Here is a 12,844-nt window from a genome sequence, read left to right on the forward strand (position 1 = left end):
TTAATTATAAATTTGTGCACTTCTCTTACTTTACTTTCTCTTAGGCCACAATCTTACATGTAACAATGGTAGATGTTAGCTATACGTTCCTTACGAATGAGCTATAAGGTGCAACAACTATGAAGTTTTTCACCTATGGTAAAAGATCTTTGAAGGAATATTTAGTGACTTCCTTCTAGTCTTGAGGAACATTCTTCTTATAAGATCAATATTGAAATAAGTTTTTTTTTCTTTAAAAATTATGATAAACACCATCTAATTAATATGTTGTGGTTGTATATGATTTATTGTAAATTCATTTCTTCACTTGTTTTGATGTTGTTTGAGTGTTGATAATGTGATAAGTGTTGTGAAATGTGATGTAGGTAGTCTAGCTTCTTTTTGGTGGCCATTTGACTTTCATAAAAGGGGCAACACTTTTATCATTTATATTTTGATGGCAATGGGACATCAAAATCACATCTTAGATGGTACTTGTTTATGATCCCAATTATGAATTTTCACCTTCATTAGGTTTGGTGGTTCTTCTTATTCTCTAAATAGCTAACATCTTTTTAAATAACAGCTTGTTGGTTATTAATCAATTGCTTCTAGATTAGATTGTGTGTTAAATTTTGCATCAACATTTCGGATCACACTTCATGATCCATCATCAAGATGATAATAGCTAGAGAGCATGCAAAGATAATACTTTGTTGGTTGTTTTTGGAGCAAAATCTTGGGTGGTTGGATAGTGTTTCTTACTTGACTATTGGTTGTGCAAAGTGTGGAGCTTCTTTCCCATTATGTTTAATGTAAGTTATGGTTCAAGAAAAGAGTGTAATGATTGGGTAGGCTTGTAGACTAAAAGGTAGATCTCACTTGAGGAAAAGAGAGGTTGAGTTCTTAGAAAATTATGGGAAAAATAGGTGGATATGAGAAAATAGAGAGCATGAGATCTAATATAGAGTTCCCTATCCAAGAAAAGGAACAATCCATTTTTAATTTATGCATTCCTTATCAAAATTGAAGATCCCCATGAGTATATTTAAAATCCTAGATTCAATGTAGATTTATCCATTTTGATGTAAGCAGTATTGTTATGCTTCTATTTTTCGGTGCATAATATTGTTGATAAATGTAAGGCTGCAAAGATCAAGTCATCTTTCATTAGATCCCCTTGTTTAGATTCCATGACTTAGCTAAACCCCTTTGATTGATTCAACAGTTTTATTAAAAGTTGGAAGACATGCCAAGCAACAATGTAACTAAGAATGATGTGGTTAAGTTAATGCGAGTTTTGAGATGAGAAAACTATAAAGAATGATAGAATGACATAGTGTAAGAACTAAGACTTTAACATTTGCTAATTTGAAAGCTAATTCATCTGAAATTGTAGATATATCTAATAGTGTTATAGTAGATATATTCAAGTGATTCTAAGTGACCAATCTACTCACAATAAGTAATTCAAAATGATGGAAGATGATCCCCAATAAACCTAGTTATAATACCCTTTTACACATTTCTTATGTACATTATATAAATCATTTAACTTTAAAAAAAATAAAATTTAAATATCAATAGTCAAATCAATCAAAATTATATACTTAAACCACATTAGAAAATACCTAGACAAAATAGCATAAAACATAGTTATGAACATTTCACCCAATGGGAAAAGGTAAATTGAAAATGTTTACACACACAAACGGAAAAATAGAAGAATCTTAGCCAATGGCCAGTTGTAAGTGGGCGTGTAGGAATAAAGCAGTTTTCCTTGTGTTCTGCGTCTGCCTTAAACAAAGAGCGAAAGGTACAAGAGATTTACCCAAGAGATTTTGTTCCTTAATCAAACACTGAACATGCATATACGTAATTTTGAAAAAAAAAAAGAAAGAAGGATAATTATCCTAGACAAATAATTCTTTGACCGCGGGGCATAGGGGACAATGCGAACGTAGGCATTATGCAGCACCGAAAGCTACAGAACGAGCGTATGACGTCACCATGACGCGAGCACCACGTGGCATGTCGTGCCAAATGGGTGAAGCGGTGTTGCGTATGAGTGACCGTGGGGCAAAACGGCAATCCCCCGACATTACGCACGTCTGCCGTCATTCCATTGCCTGCCGTCTCACAGTCCACTTCCATTTCCATTTACCCGTCAACGTGGGGTGGGCCCACCATTTTCCCCTTACGCATGCATGACGTACCACCCTTCGCATGCAACAAACCAACATCACAATTCGATTCTCTCTCCGCAACTGACGGTGGGGAAGAGAGGGAGGGAACGTGGGTCTAGTCTTTATTATACGTAAATATTAGTGGATAAAGAAAGGCATGGATATGCGATAGTGTCGTTGAGTGTATGGTAGGAAGTGGGAAGTAGTAGAAGGCGTTTGTTTAGATAAAAGCCATTAGAGCGAGGGAATCCAAGGAGCCATTAGCGTCTTTTCATTACACTCCGTGCAATTACTAGCCACAAAGAGATATAGGTATAAGAGAAATTCATTCTCACTTGCTCACTCACTAACTCCATTGCAGGGGAAAGAAAGAAGAGAAGATTTGTTAGGAAGCGGCCATGCAAGGGATGCAATACAAGAGTTCGATGGCGGCCGCGGGGGAAGATTCTGCCATGCAAAAGATCCAGAGGCTTACGTCGGAGAACGCAGTGGTGATTATGAGTAGGACGTCGTGTTGCATGTGCCATGTGGTGAAGAGGCTCTTGTGCGGCTTGGGAGTCAATCCCACCGTCTGTGAATTGGACGAGGAGGGAGCAGAGATGGAGATGGAGAAAGTTCTGGTTACAATGGTGGGTCTCAATCCTCCCGTCCCTGCCGTCTTTGTTGGAGGTTCTCTCATCGGTGGCTTGGACCGCCTCATGGCCATGCACATTTCTGGCGACTTGGTGCCCAAGCTCAAACAAGCCGGTGCCCTATGGCTCTAGTCATCTTCCTTCCTCTTTCCTCTCTTCTCTTTTGCTTTCTTCTTCTGTAAATATATATCATGAAGAATAAGATATAATGGCTTTAATGCAGTTTTTTTTCAAACAATGACGGCATTTGTGTTCTTATGTAGCAGATTATAACAAGACGAGTAAGTATACATCTAAATCAGTATTTGGTTTTAATTAAGGGGATCTATTTTTCAAACTCATCTTGTTATCAAATTTGATCATGTCAATTGCATACATCAAACCAGAAGTTGCTTTCGACTCGGATACATCTAAACCAGAAGTTGCTTTCGACTAGGGAGATTCTATTCATGTAGATATAATGGCTTTGCAATTTTGTTTGAAACAATCAGATTGCATAGATGTCAGCATTTGTGTTCTTATGTAGCGGATTATAACAAGACAGGTAAGTATGTATCTAAACTAGAAGTTGCTTTCAATTAAGGAGATCCATCTTCCAGAGTCATCTAGCTATCGAATTTGACCATGTCTATTACATACATCTAAACCAGAAGTTGCTTTCGACTAAAAAGAGTTGCTTTCCATTAAGGAGATCCATCTCCAAAAGTCGTCTAGCTATCAAGTCTAACCATGTCTATTGTATACATATAAACCAGAAGTTGCTTTTGACTAAGAAGAGTTGCTTTCAATTAAGGGGATCCATCTCCCAGAATCATCTAGCTAGACCATGTCTATTGCATACATCTAAACCAGAAGTTGCTTCCGACTAAAGAAATTTCATTCATCTGTCAAAGTTATCTAGATGCAGTTGAACCTGACTATGTCTATTGTATATATATAGACCAGAAATCAGCTTCGACTAAACAGTCATGTGAAGGCATCTTGTCCATCAAAATCATTCAAATGTTGAAACTGACCATATAGATGTCAAAACTGATCATGTCCATTGCATAATCAGTTCTGCTGGGACATTTTTTCCGAAGATCTACGGCTATTATAAACTAAGCATGAAGAACAGGTTGTTGATTAGATCAAGTGTGAACATGTTTTGCGCCGAAAGGAAAATAGTGAACCTGAGCGGACATTCAAAATCTTCTGGCTTTGTATTTTCTTGTAGCTTATAGGTGGATCCGTCTCTCTTACGCAGCAAGTTAGTATAAGATACGGAAATACTTTTTCTACCAGCAATTCCAAATTTCCATTGGGTTTTTTTTTTTTCCCGTGTCTGGTACTAACTTACGTAACTCGCTAGGTCATGATATGAGTCGCTTTCCCATCTGATAAGCCATCTATTAAACTTTGAATTTATGCTTGCGTTATTGGGTTTCCCTCATCTAGAGATGCATAGAACACTGTCTTTTTCTCCGGGTTTTGGATCTTGAAAATGCTACCTACACATGGCTTTTGTTCCGCACTAGATTCAGTGTGGAATTTGAGTGATGTACCTTAGTGCACATTACTTGTTTCTTGGACAATATGGGTGGTGGAGCCTATTATGATGCCTACACTAAAAAATATATATTAATGGGACTCATTTTTCCTGCTCCATTCTCAATTTGCTTACGTACACCAAGCTCTAATTCTTTAGAATTTAATAATGGATGAGGTAAGAGAGGAGTAAGGAATTTCTATGGCAGGTTGAAGACCAAAGGCATTATTTTAAGGGAAACACAGACTTTGGAATTGATTGTATCGTTCTAGTTCGCCTTTGCCCATTCAGACTTCTCTCTCTGCAAGTATGGATCTGAAATTTTGCATGGACATGCTTTGATGTGCGTGGGTTTGATGTGACACAACTTGATCTAGTTCAATTCATTTGTTCAACCTTAATTAAACATTTTTGGATAATCTTTTTAAATTCTTAAATATTTTAATTTTACAATTCTATGTAAAGGATTGATAACAAACAATCATGTAATAGGTTTGGGGTGAAGTGATATATGATGTGAATGTAATTAGAATCTTTTTAATTTCGTAATAAAAAGTGTTCAATAGTGAGTGATCTAAGATGTCCTTGTATGATTTTCAAATGGATATGACTTATATACAACCAAACATACAAATCAGCATGCACTAAGTTGACTCACAACAACTAGTAAAAAGGTCAATGAGGTGGGAACTAAAATTTTGAATTTTAAAAGTGCATGTATCAAATCGATGACAATGAAAGTGATCTAGATCAAATCTATGCTTGTGAATCAAATATAAGATGGTGAAAAATAGGTCTAGGGATAAATGATGGGGAGATCATAATATATTATGTCATGGGCTAATTTTTCACATATTTTCATGTTATTTATAAGTTTATAATTATATTTATAATATTTTGATCAAAGTTGTCCCAAGGCATATGTATGAAATTTTTACCATTATATTTACATATATATAAATTACCAAGTAGATACATGCCAAAGTAAAAAAGAAGTCAACATGTAAACATAAATATTTTTTAGATAATAAAGGGATATCTAATCCATGTAAAGAAAATCATCATTTTTTAACTCTTCAAGCCTTGATAACCGCCTTGAAACATACTTGAAAAAATAAGAATAATCACACTTGCATCGAAAACCAACCATATTCAAATTTAAGAATAAGTATAGAGAGAAGGGTAAAAGATTCTACCTATTATGAAAAGCGATAAATATTTGATTATGAAGGAATGCAAAAGAATTCATTTGGATATGAATAAGATTCGAAGGTCTCTATCTAGATACATGGAATAATATTTGACTTTATAGATAGCATAATAATAAGGGTTTTCTACATCTAGATAAATTTGTATTTAATTCAAAAAGGATCATAACCATCTCTAATTTACAATCAAATTTATGAAAGATTTTGTGGCATGCCATTATGGGCCATCTAAAAATTAAACTAATATTTTTTAAACCAACACTAAGCTATTATGTATAATAAGACAACATGATTTTATGATGATATTAAATTCCTTTGGTCATTATAAACTTCTAATTATGTCTGCCATAAGATATGTAACACAACTTGGTCTAATTCAAATCATTAAAAATGATGATAAATGTTTATAAATATTTTCAAATAATTTCTCATAGGTTAAATTCTTAAATATTTTAATTTTATAATTCTAAACTTAAAAAGATTGATGACAACAAACAACCATGTAATAGGATTAGGGTGAAGTGATATATGATGTGAATGTAATTAGAATCTTTTTATTCTCATAATAAAAAGTGCTCAATAGTGAGTGACCTAAGATGTCCTTGCATGATTTTCAAATAAATAAGTTAATATCTTATAGACAACAACAAAACATACAAATCTACATGCACTAAGTTGACTCATAGCAACTAGTAAAAAGGTCAATGGGGTGGGAATTAAAATTTTAAAATTTAAAAGTGTATGTATCAAATCCATGACTATGAAAGTGACCTAGATCAAGTATATGCTTGTGAATCAAATATAAGATGGTGAAAAATAGGTCTAGGGGTCAATGATGGAGGGATCATAATATATAGTGTCATGGGCTAATTTCACATAAATTTATGTTATTTATAAGTTGATTATTACATTTATAATACTCTGATCAAAGTTGTCCCAAGGCATAAACGAAAAAAGCAGATGTATGAAATTTTCACCATTGTATTTACATATATACAAATTAAAAAGTAGATGCATCTCAAAGTAAACAAGTAGTAAACATGTAAACATAATTTTTTTAGAGATAATAAAGGGATATCTAATCCATGTAAAAAAAATCATCATTTTTTAACTCTTTTTGTCTTGAACAACCCCTTAAACATACTTGTAAAATAGAGAAAAATGCACAAGTAGCTTCTATGACACATTTTGAAATAATAATAACCACACTTGCATAAAAAACCAACCATTCTCAAATATAAGAAAAAGTATAGAGAGAAGGGTAAAAGATTTTCACTATTATGATAAGTGATATACAATGTTTGATTATGAAGGAATGCAAAAAGAATTCATTTGGATGTGAATAAGATGTTGAAGGTCTCTATCAAGATACATGGAATAATATTTGATTTTATAGACAACAATAATAATACGGGTCAAGTCCACATCTAGATAAATTAATGGAGAGCTATATTTTAAAAATATCCAAAAAGATCATAATCATCTCCATTGCAATCAACTTTATGAATAATGTTGTGACGCCCTAGTATGGGTTATCCAAGTTCAAGGGGAGATCTAAATCTCTTGAAAAGTCCAAAGTTATTTGTTGGAATTGTGATAAATATTGAAACTTTTGTAAGGACTACAAAGAAGAAAAGAATAAGAAAAAGAAGAAATTTGATTTTGATTCTGAGTATGAGAAGGAAGATGGTGTTGTGTTCATTGTAGCTTTAGCCACTCATGCAGGTAATGATGCATGGTTAATTGAATCAGGTGCATCTTTTCATATGACTTCCAATAGGCATTGGTTTTCAAAATATGAAGAATTTAATGAATGTAAGGTGTACTTGGATGATGATTCTCATTTAGGTATTGTTGGTTTTGATAAAGTTAGAATAAGGTTTTTTAATGGTAGAATAAAAAGGGTTAATGGTGTGTTGCATATCCCTAGAGTAGCTTGAAGTCTATTATCTATAAGAAAAATAATAGATGCGAGTGTGCAATTAGTAATATTTGATGTAGATTGCAAAATGTTCAAAGGTGTTATGATGATTGCTAGAGGTGCCAGATTTAGCACATTCTATAATTTGGATACATAGACCATTGAGTGTAATAGTACTTATGTGAAAAGTAAATTTGTGAATTCTTCATTGGAAGAGGTGAAAGTTTCACCTTTAGCAGATGGTCATGGCGTTTGGATAGCTAAGAGTTCTTTTTCTTCTAAATCAAAGTTACTTGAAAATAAGACTATGTTATGACACTAGAGACTTGGCCACATTGGAGAAAAGGGTCTAAGGACCTTGAAAAATAAAAACATTGTTGAAGGTTTGAATGATTGTAATCTTGATTTTGATTTATGTGAGCATTGCATTTATCAAAAACAAAACCATGTTTAACTTTTTACTCGAGTTCTCATAAATCTTGTGATGTGTTGGATCTTATTCATTCTAATGTGTTTTCTCTTATAGATGTTCCTTCTATCGTAAGATCCACATATTATGTTTCATTTATTGATTATTATAGCATAAGGATATGGGTATATTTTCTAAAGAGTAAATCTAAAGTTTTCAGTCGATTTAAAGAATTTAAAGAAATTGTTGAGTTGCAAAATGGGAAGAAAATAAATGTTTGAGGACTGAAGATGGTGGTGATTTTTTCTCTAATGAATTTGACAGATTCTATAAAGATTGTGAAATTCATAGATAGAAGACAACTCTGTATTCTTTGTAACAAAATGGAGTTGTAGAAAGAATGAATAGGATGTTGATGGAGAAGGTCAAGAGTATGTTGAATGGTTCTGGTCTAGAAAAAAAATTGGGTTGTAGTTGCTACCACTACTTGCAACCTTGTTAATAGGTTTCCTACATCAGCTCTTGTTGATAAAATGCCTATGAAGGCAAGGTCAGATCATAATCCTAGAGGATCCAGTTAATACTAAGAGGGGGGTGAATTAGTATTAACAAAAATTGAAACTTTCAACACCAAAATAGACTTATCTTAGATCTGAAAACATTCAACACTTAAACCAAATCTTCATAACATATTTCCTTATCAGATCTAGATAATCATTTCCTCTTATGCAAAATTATTAATCAGATCAGCCATCAATTCAATATCAAATCAACAAATACAGTTACCAACTTATTAACTGATCATAATGCTTCATCAATCATATAATCATCAATACCGATAAACACTTTAAGATATCTGATAAACAAACATAAACTATCTTTATCAGTTATCAGAAATAAAGCATGAACATCACAAGAAAAGCATACCACATATGAACACTGCGTTTTTCACGTGGAAACCCAAATAAGAAAAAAACCACGGTGAGAATTGGTACCCATAAATATTTTGCACTCTTTCGAAATGCACCATGTTGGGAGCCAAGCTCGGTTAAAAGTTTACAATGATGACCTATTAGGAGTCACCAGATTAAGAGATTTACCTCAACTCTATTAGAAACTTTGATCTGTTGTGATCAACCTTGCAAGAGGATTTAGAACTCAGATATTGAGTCACCTTATTAGGGGATTAAATTACAATGTGAGGCCTGTTAGGACCTACCCGATTAAGGGATTTTAGTTGTTGTAATTGTTAGAGAACAACAGTGAATGATCTGTGTATAGCACTCTATTGCTTGCTTGATCAGATCCAATTAAGTTCTAAGTCTGCATCTCTCTAGTAGAACTTCTCACACACATTGATTTGACTTTTCACACTTCTCAAAATTATCGACACTACAAAACATCAACCTTGCCGACATAAATAACTTTTACAACTAGGTCGACATCAAAACCCTAAGACTTACTACATAGATCATCACAAATCTTTATAACTCATTACAGATCATCAAAGGGATCATTACAATAAATTAAAAATCAATATCGGTCGTTGAATGATCATAAATCATCATAGCAAGTTGATCTAGTACAAAGTCAAACCCTTAGCACATTCCACTAAGCACTTTGCACATTCCCAAGAAATTTGTTCTCCAAACGTGCCAAAAGATCTTGTAAACTCATCACGTGGTTTGTGCCATGTTATCATCAATAGGTGAACTTGATGTACATCACCGCCAAACCAAAAATCATTACCGATTAAGAGAATTCTTTACCGGTCCTTCAACCCTTCTTAAACCCTGACAAAAATTCATCAGAAATTCAAAACATGCCTTCCAATAACCATCATAGGATGTGGTTCCAGTTACATACTCAAATCCATCATAAAATATTATGTATCAATCCACAAGTCATCAAACATCGCCAATCACCCGATTCCATCAAAATTATCTGCTTTACCGGTTAAGGTCCTAATTCGCAGTCTTGCCGGTAAACTCTGTCATACCATCAAACTCTTACTCTGGTAGACCAAATCACTTATCTAACAAGTCAATGACCTAAAACCAACTGTAAACATCATTAAACATTAGTATTAAACATCAGTTGAACCTGGTTGCCATCAATGACAATATAAATAACTAATCATGTCATCTTCCTCTACCGGTATAGTCATCCACCATCATCTCATCTTCATCAGTTATGCCAAACATGCCAACAATCTCCCCCTTTGGAATTGATGGAAGCACTAAATATCAACATACTCAACTCATATTGTTCTGCTATGTTTTGGACCTTCTTTGCAACTGTTCTCTTCTCTGTCGCACCTCATCTGTCGGTTACACTATATCTACTCCAACTAATCATATGTCTTCTCTTAATCATATTTATTCTCCCCCTTTGATAGAAATCAAAAAGGTGCATAAGCATCACAAATCATCAAGTCTGTTGTAGTTGTTGTCTTCAACATGTCTGCAAACACATCTAAGTTGCTCCCCCTATGGAGTAGCCTACATCTCATCAATCCAAAGTGAAAAATAGTCATGAAGCCCACTGGATTGATGCATCCTACATTCTATTTTTGTTTGAGTAGGGTTTTGACCCCTAATTTACCTCTGAGATACTCAAAGGTTGTCTTCGGCAATGGTTTTGTGAAAATATCTGCTAGCTACTCTTTGCTTGTCACATACTCCATGTAGACTTGTTTTTCCTGTACTCTTTCCCTTAGAAAATGATATTTCAATTCTATGTGCTTTGTTCTTGCATGCAACACAAGATTTTTTGAAATATTGATTGCACTAATATTATCACAATAAATAGCTACTGGTTTAGACATATCAAATATGAATCCTTCAAGCACATGTCTCATCCAGATTGCCTGCATGCAATTCATTGATGCTACAACATACTCTGCCTCTACTGTTGATTGAGAAACACAAGTTTCCTTCTTACTTGTCCAAGCAACCAATCTGCCTCCAAGAAGAAAATCTCCACCGGTAGTACTTTTCTGGTCATCTACATTGCTTGCCCAATCCACATCACTAAACACATCCAAAGAGAAATTTCCTTTATAAGGATACCACAAATCATAATCTACTGTGCCTTTTTGGTACCGAAATATCCTTTTCACTGCTATGAAGTGAGTCCTCTTGGGATCCTTTTGAAATCTAGCAACCAATCCAACAACATGTGCAATATCTGATCTTCTATGAATGACATAATGCAATTTACCAATCATAGACCTATATTCTTTCTCATCCACAGATGGTGAGTCGTCTTGCTTAGATAAATTGCATCCCGTCAGCATTGGAGTACCAACTGGTTTACAATATTCCACGCCAAATGTTTTCAACACCTCTTTGACATTCTAAGACTTCCCTCTCAGATGAAACTGCTGTCTCCTTTTGAGTGTCTTTTTGAGTAGGCCTTGGTGGCTGAACCACTGATTGGACCACAGGACCAATTGCAACAGTCTTCTCTCCCCCATTCTGGGATTCAATAGCCCTTACTCTGACAGATAAAAATTCCACCATCCAACTATTGGACCTGCAACCCAATAAAAAATTTAATCTCTCCAATAAGAGACATCTCAAATTCCTTTTTCATTGGCTCAGTGAAATCCATGCATAAGTCATCATTACCACCAAAGATAATGTCATCCACAAATACTTCAACTGCCAATACTTTCTCTCCATCAGTCTTTAGATATATGTTATTGTCCTCACTGGTACATTGGAATCCTATCTTGATCAGGTATGCATGCAACCTTTCAAACCATGCTCTCAATGCTTGTTTCAATCCATACATTGCCTTATGTAGTTTACAAACCATATCTTTATCTTCAGACAAAGAAAATCCATCTGGTTGTTCTATGTATACTTCTTCAAGGATGCCATTGAGAAAAGTTGATTTAACATCCATTTGATAGACTTTAAATACTTTAAATGCAACATAAGCAAGTAGCATTTTTACTCCTTCCAATCTCACCACAGGTGCAAAGATTTCACCATAGTCTTCTCCTTCTTCTTGTGCATATCCTTTGCAAACCAATCTTCCTTTATTTCTCACAACCTTTCCTTCTTCATTTAACTTGTTTCTAAAAACCCATTTGGTTCCAATCACATTCTTTTATTTTGGTCTGGGAACAAGTGTCCATGTCTTGTTCTTCTCTATCTGATCTAACTCCTCATTCATTGCACTAATCAAGTCATCATCCTTCAATGCCTCTCTTACTGTTCTCAGCTCAATAGTAAAAATCGGACAAGAATATTCTCTGATTTTCCTCCTTGTTTGTACTCCAGCATGTTTATCTCCAATTATTTGTTCCTCTGAGTGATTTAACTTGACATACCTTGGAATAACCAATTCCGATGCTATGCTTCTTGCTTCATATTCTTCATTTTCTTCATCGCTCTCTACATTTACCAGTTGAGCACCTATTTCTATAAAATTTTGCTCATCAGTCTTCTGCACTTCTAGTTCTATCAACCCAAGTCTTTCTTCATCTTTCTCAAGCTCAGATCTGTTGGACTTGCCAGATTTCTCAAGGAGTTCATCTATCTTCACATTAGCACTCTCAATGATCTTCTTAGTTCTCTTGTTATAAAATTTAAATTCCTTACTCTTTGTAGAGTAACCAAGAAAAATGCCTTCATCACACTTAGCATCAAAATTTTCAGTGTAATCATCTCTCTAAATTTAACATTTACTCCCAAAGATTTTGAAATATATTACACTAGGAGTCTTTCCATGCCATAATTCATAAGGTGTTTTGTTATTACCTTTTTTGACAAGTACCTGGTTCAAAGTATAGACAATAGTGCTAACTGCTTCTCTCCAAAACATCTTCGGTACTTCACCTTGAATCAACATGGTTCTAGCAGCTTCAACAACTATTCTATTCATTCTCTTTGTTATCCCATTTGGTTGTGGATTTCTAGGAGCTAACATCTGCCTCTTAATTCCCTGTTCATCATAGAACTTCACAAAC

General features: G+C 34.3%; 1 protein-coding gene across 1 annotated transcript; it reads left to right on the forward strand.

Moving 5' to 3' along the window:
- Positions 1 to 2,405: 2,405 nt before the first annotated feature.
- On the forward strand, positions 2,406 to 3,112 carry LOC131078739 (glutaredoxin-C1). Its single transcript, XM_058016507.2, has one exon. It carries the CDS (start codon positions 2,564 to 2,566, stop codon positions 2,927 to 2,929), a length of 366 nt encoding a protein of 121 aa, XP_057872490.1. The 5' UTR covers positions 2,406 to 2,563; the 3' UTR covers positions 2,930 to 3,112.
- Positions 3,113 to 12,844: the final 9,732 nt, after the last annotated feature.

This window comes from Cryptomeria japonica, chromosome 9 (assembly GCF_030272615.1).
Source record: "Cryptomeria japonica chromosome 9, Sugi_1.0, whole genome shotgun sequence".
NCBI classification, from domain to species: domain Eukaryota; kingdom Viridiplantae; phylum Streptophyta; class Pinopsida; order Cupressales; family Cupressaceae; genus Cryptomeria; species Cryptomeria japonica.

Bases quoted from the DNA above. Each gene is read 5' to 3' on its own strand.
- LOC131078739 (XM_058016507.2), top strand. From the start codon at position 2,564: ATGCAAGGGATGCAATACAAGAGTTCGATGGCGGCCGCGGGGGAAGAT.